Source organism: Buceros rhinoceros, unplaced genomic scaffold (genome assembly GCF_000710305.1).
Source record: "Buceros rhinoceros silvestris isolate BGI_N320 unplaced genomic scaffold, ASM71030v1 scaffold22073, whole genome shotgun sequence".
In the NCBI taxonomy this organism is placed as follows: Eukaryota; Metazoa; Chordata; class Aves; order Bucerotiformes; family Bucerotidae; genus Buceros; species Buceros rhinoceros.
Window position 1 is genome coordinate 40,625 of NW_010405691.1, and position 4,878 is coordinate 45,502.

The 4,878-nt window shown below is 42.5% G+C and overlaps 1 protein-coding gene across 1 annotated transcript in view; it reads left to right on the forward strand.

Moving 5' to 3' along the window:
- REPS2 (RALBP1 associated Eps domain containing 2) overlaps positions 1-4,878 on the forward strand; it is a gene marked incomplete at both ends in the record, with an annotated part of 28,074 nt that overhangs the window by 20,640 nt on the left and 2,556 nt on the right. Inside the window, one exon of the mRNA XM_010133843.1 lies at positions 2,643-2,737. Within this exon, the coding sequence (XP_010132145.1) occupies positions 2,643-2,737 (95 nt within the window). The remainder of the gene's footprint in view (positions 1-2,642; positions 2,738-4,878) is intronic.

Here is a 4,878-nt window from a genome sequence, read left to right on the forward strand (position 1 = left end):
AAAGAGTGTATAAAAGCACAGAACAGCGATGCAGGTTGTGGCCTTTACCTGCCTCTTAACATCTGCCTCTTTGCCCCAGTGTGCTTCGGGTGTCGTTATAGCTAAAGCGGCAGGTGAATAACTGCGGCAAAGACAAGGCAACAAGATTTATATGACTTTTAACTCTTTTGGTGATTTTTCCCTTAAGTGTCTATCTTTTGAAGGTGTGTTGAAAACAATACTGGACTGCGGTAGAACTTACGCTAGTATAGTTTGTTAGAAGCAGTTACTGGTTGTATCAAAGGTTTAATTTCTTTTGTAATTTACTTATGTAACCCTCAGATTCTTCTGTAAGCAATTTGCAGTAATGATGGGTGGGTTACAACAGTTTGTGTAGCACGAGGATGAATTAATCCAAAATATAGCATACTTCAGTAACAATGTGCAGTGAGAGCCCTGCCCTTTCGTTTGTTCTCCTCGGTTATATCTCTTTTAGTTATAAATGAACGTTGAAATATATACTGTTCCATCTAAAAAATGTGCATGACTGTCTAGGGCAGGGAGGATTAATCACAGATGATAATTACAGTGCCAAGGGATAATATTTAAGACCTAATAAAATCTCCATTAAATTTGATGGCACTTAATATATTAAAAGACGGGGAAAGAGCAAATCAAGCTACAGTTAGGAAAATTAAATGTTCACCCCGTATCAGATCTGTGAAGTAATTTCTGCTGGAGTCATGTTCCTTTATAATCCACTATCATCATATCCCAAGTGAGAAGCTCCTGTAAAACCTGCACTTCCAAGTCTCATCACTTTCAGTCTCTAATTACATTCCCTTGTCGTAATTACAACTGCCCTTCTCCCTCCAGGATCACCACCTCATTCGCTCCTCTCATGCCTGTTCTCATGATAAGTTGGCTTGTAAGTTCCTTCATGCAAGTTCTTGTTGGTGTGTCTTCATAAGGAAGCCTTTGGGGCAAAACTGCTAGTAGTAGGGGGTCATGTGCATGGGAGGAAGAGCCTGCTAAGCTCTGGTAGTTTCCTCTTTTTTCCCTAATTTGTCCCTTTCACCACTGGGATCTTTACTGTTTTCTTAAACTATTACCGTTTCATGGTGTTGCACTCAACCAAGCATTTCAGGCTGATCTATGTGGAGAGGTGAAAGGACTAAATGTTTGTTGTGGGCACTCTAAATATCTCAGCTAATATGTAAATCCTGGCTATTTTGTGTGTCTGAAAATGTCTTGCCCAGTCAGGATTCAGAAATCTGTCTTTTGAAAGACTTGTGTTAATAAAAAGCAAAACATCTCAACATACTGTAACACCATGAATTACAAGAAAGCACGGAGCCCTGGTTGTATGAGATTCTGAAGTGAAAGCACTGATCAATAAGCAAGTGCCCTATTCACTTGCCTAACATATCAAAAGAAATTTTCAAGAGAAACTTTTGTTTTCACGTTTTCATAATTTAATTTCTGTGAAACTTAGATCTTTTTTTTTTTCTTCTTAAGGAAAGAACCTGATGAAGATTTTCAGAAACTGTTTTTCATTAGGTTGTTTTATTAGTTTCAGAATGAGACAGAATTTGGTTCAAGTGAAGTATTTGCATCTGATGAGAGTGTTTAAAAAAAGTAATAGCGTGACTTGGAGCATAGGACAAAGTATTTAAGAATGGATGAATCTTGCTACTGTTTTGGCTTGCTCTATAAACTACAAGTGCGGGTCCAAATGCTATCCTGGCACAGCTTCATTGACAATTTGACCCACCACCTTCTTTTCGGAACATTTTTATTAAAACTAATTTATAGAATCTGTAAAGCTATTTGCCCTGTATGTAACCAACTCTACTGTAAATTAAGACAGATTTTCAAGAGCTTAATTTATTCAGAAAAACGCCAGAAAGAAGAAATTTGATGTGAGAACTGTTATTCTGCCTTTCAACGTATTGATCTTTAAGAAAAGCTCTTTTCCAGCTGTTAAGACATGTTTATCTCAGAGGAGCTAATCCGGGAGTGGTATCAGCAGAAGGACCTGAGCTTGTGGAAATGAGATTCTTGGGAATGTTCCTGTGAGAAGTTAGGGTTTATTTTTTTCCCCTTCCCCTCCCCCCGCCGCTGTCAGTGCTGTTTAGTTGAAGATGGTATGTACCGCAGCATCTGCTGTGTTTAGTGTCCTTGGGTTTTGCTGGCCTCCCGTTTTAGTGTATAATGTAGGTTCGGCTGTACTTTCCACTGTTCAGCACATCAAAAATTGGAGTTGAAGGTTTGGTAGGTACCTTTCACCATTCCTAAGACAGCAAGATATAAACAAACTGTAAAGCCAACTAATTTGATACTGAAGTGTGAGGAGGAAAAAAATGCAAGTAAGCAGTTGCTGTTTGACCATTAATGTTTGCTAAGAATCACTTCTCCCACATTTCACAATTTTTCTACAACAGAAATTGTACATGCTGTCCCTTTCATGACACTGACTTATTAGAAATACAAGATAGAAATATTTTCTTCATGGGGCGTGTTTGTCATCCGTGGCTTATAGATCAGTTCTGATACATAGAAGTGAAGGACAAAGTGATGCTGCAACAGGTTTTTAGGAAGCGTGGCTTAACCAAAGACTTGGCATGTCTCTTCCTTTTTTATTCTTTTTCTTTCCTCTGCAGCTTCTTTGAAGCCCATGCGTGACTGCGCACGATTTGATTCCTATTCTGAGTCGTTGCCGGGTGGTCAGCAGGCTCGGGACTTCAGTCGGACGGAGGTGAGAAGGTGTAAGCAGGGTGGTTGCCTTGCAGAGTGCCGAGGAATAGGCCAGCTTCACCATGACTGTGTACGCGTAGCAGCAGAGCTGCAGGTCCTTGAGAGGACTTTAGGAGTCTCTAAGCTTCCCATTAAACCATCCCAAACTCCTCTCTCAGTAGTTTCTTCAGTGCGTGATAGGCTTCTCAAGAGATATTGCCACGTACAGACTTCCCAGGAGTCACTGAGCCACTACTCCAGCCTTGTGCGATGTTGGAGTCTGCAGAGAAATACACCTTACCATGGTGTCTGTCCCATGGGACTGCATTTGGCCCTCCAGCGCTGGGAGCCGGTAATGAGGGGCAGAGCCCATGCGGCAGGACAGGCAGAGGCACAAAGACAGTGCTCAGGTGAAATATCTCGTGAATCTGAATGGGTCAAAAATCCTTCAAGCGCAGACCCTGCTCTCATCAGGCACTCCTGATTGTGTAGCTCTTGAGTGTTTCTTCCACTTACAGTGCTCCATTTCCACACTTGCTCCCCCAATTTTGACGGTAAGAAGAAAAATGTCTCGGTTTGTCCTGATTCCTTGTACTTTGCTTCACTGGAGACGGAAGGGATCCCAGATTTTGACAGTATGGACATGCATAGTTCTGTTTGAAGTGATTCAGTCTCTATTTAATACCCAGCCTTTTCCTAGTCTAAGGAGCTACCGTCTAAGGGTCTAGGTAAGGAGCTGGGAAGAGTGTTTTGAGGGAAGAACAGAGATCCATTGTAGCAATATCACAACAGATACTGGCCTTGTAGCGGATGACCAAGCGTTGCAACCAAGACTAAATTAAGGAGAAGAGTTTATCATGGAGGTTAAAAACAGACTCTTCAAAGATCCCGTACAGCTGAACTAACCATGGCCACTGAGCTGTGCCTGGATATCGCAACTCTGAATGCATACGCTGTGGGATTTAAGAGTTTGATATTTAAGGTGCTGAATCAAATGGTAGACTGACGGCAAGAACGGGGCCTTCTGATGCTGCTTCCAAGTTGAAAAATGATGATGTGTCATGGCAGCTCAGCAGGGCTGTTCTCCAGTTATTTCCCCCCTGTGCCTTACACTGGGGATCTCTTGGGTCAGAATCCATCTGTCCCCTCATCTAATTCAGCTTGGTAGCAGTACCACCAAACAGACTCTCCTAAGCTGCCACAGAGCGCGGTGTCCTATTTGGGCAACGCTGCCGATGCTTTGAGCATCCAGTTTATCTTCCGGAACTGGTAAAATATGTGTGGTCTCCCTGGGTGGTGTTGCTCTTTGTAGAGCAGCTCGGCCAAAGCACAGCAGTCGTACTGTGTTTTGAAAGCAGCGCTCCTGTTGTGGCAGTGTGGGCTGCTGGCACACGGGCTGCGTGGGCAGGTCCTTTACTACCGCACAACAGCCTCGTCCCTCGCGTATCACCTTATTTTGGGAGGGTGGTTTGCAGGGGACAGTGAGGTGGTGCAGCATGGCCTGTGGCACAAGCACTTCTTCACTCTGTGGTTGTGTGGCAGAGCTCGACAGTCCCTTGGGAGTGTGCCTCATTAGCATATATGCATATTGGTTTGCAATTTAAACAAGTGTAAGAGGCAAAATTCAAGGCAATTTGCATTGAAAACGCGTGTGCTGATGTCAGCATGTTTAGGTATATACATAATTCCATTTCCAGACTGCGGTAAGAACTGAATGATTATTTGAGTTAACTCACTGCGTCAGCTTAAGATACTTGTTTTTAGAGAGCATTATTTGTCTTCTGCTTAAAACCTGTCACATCCCTGGGGTTTTTTTGTCGGTAGGCAAGACACCAGAGTGTCAGCTTCTCTTTTTCACTTGCATTTTCAGGTACAAATACACATGCGCATATATATATGTAAAGCTATCCTAGATAATGATATTAAAAATATAAATTAATATATAATTATGTATCTTCCATACACATAATTAAAAAGCTTCAGTTTTCGTTAGTTTCTTCACTCCAGAATCTACTTCAGTGTCTGGTGGCCTAGGGAGTCCTTGTTTTTGTTAGGGTGCTGGTGTCACAAATGATGACACAGGTAGGCAGAGTGGTCGTTGGTTACGGCAGTGTTTGCTGTGAGGATTTTTGCTCTTTACTAGCGCAGCCTTTGGGACTGTGG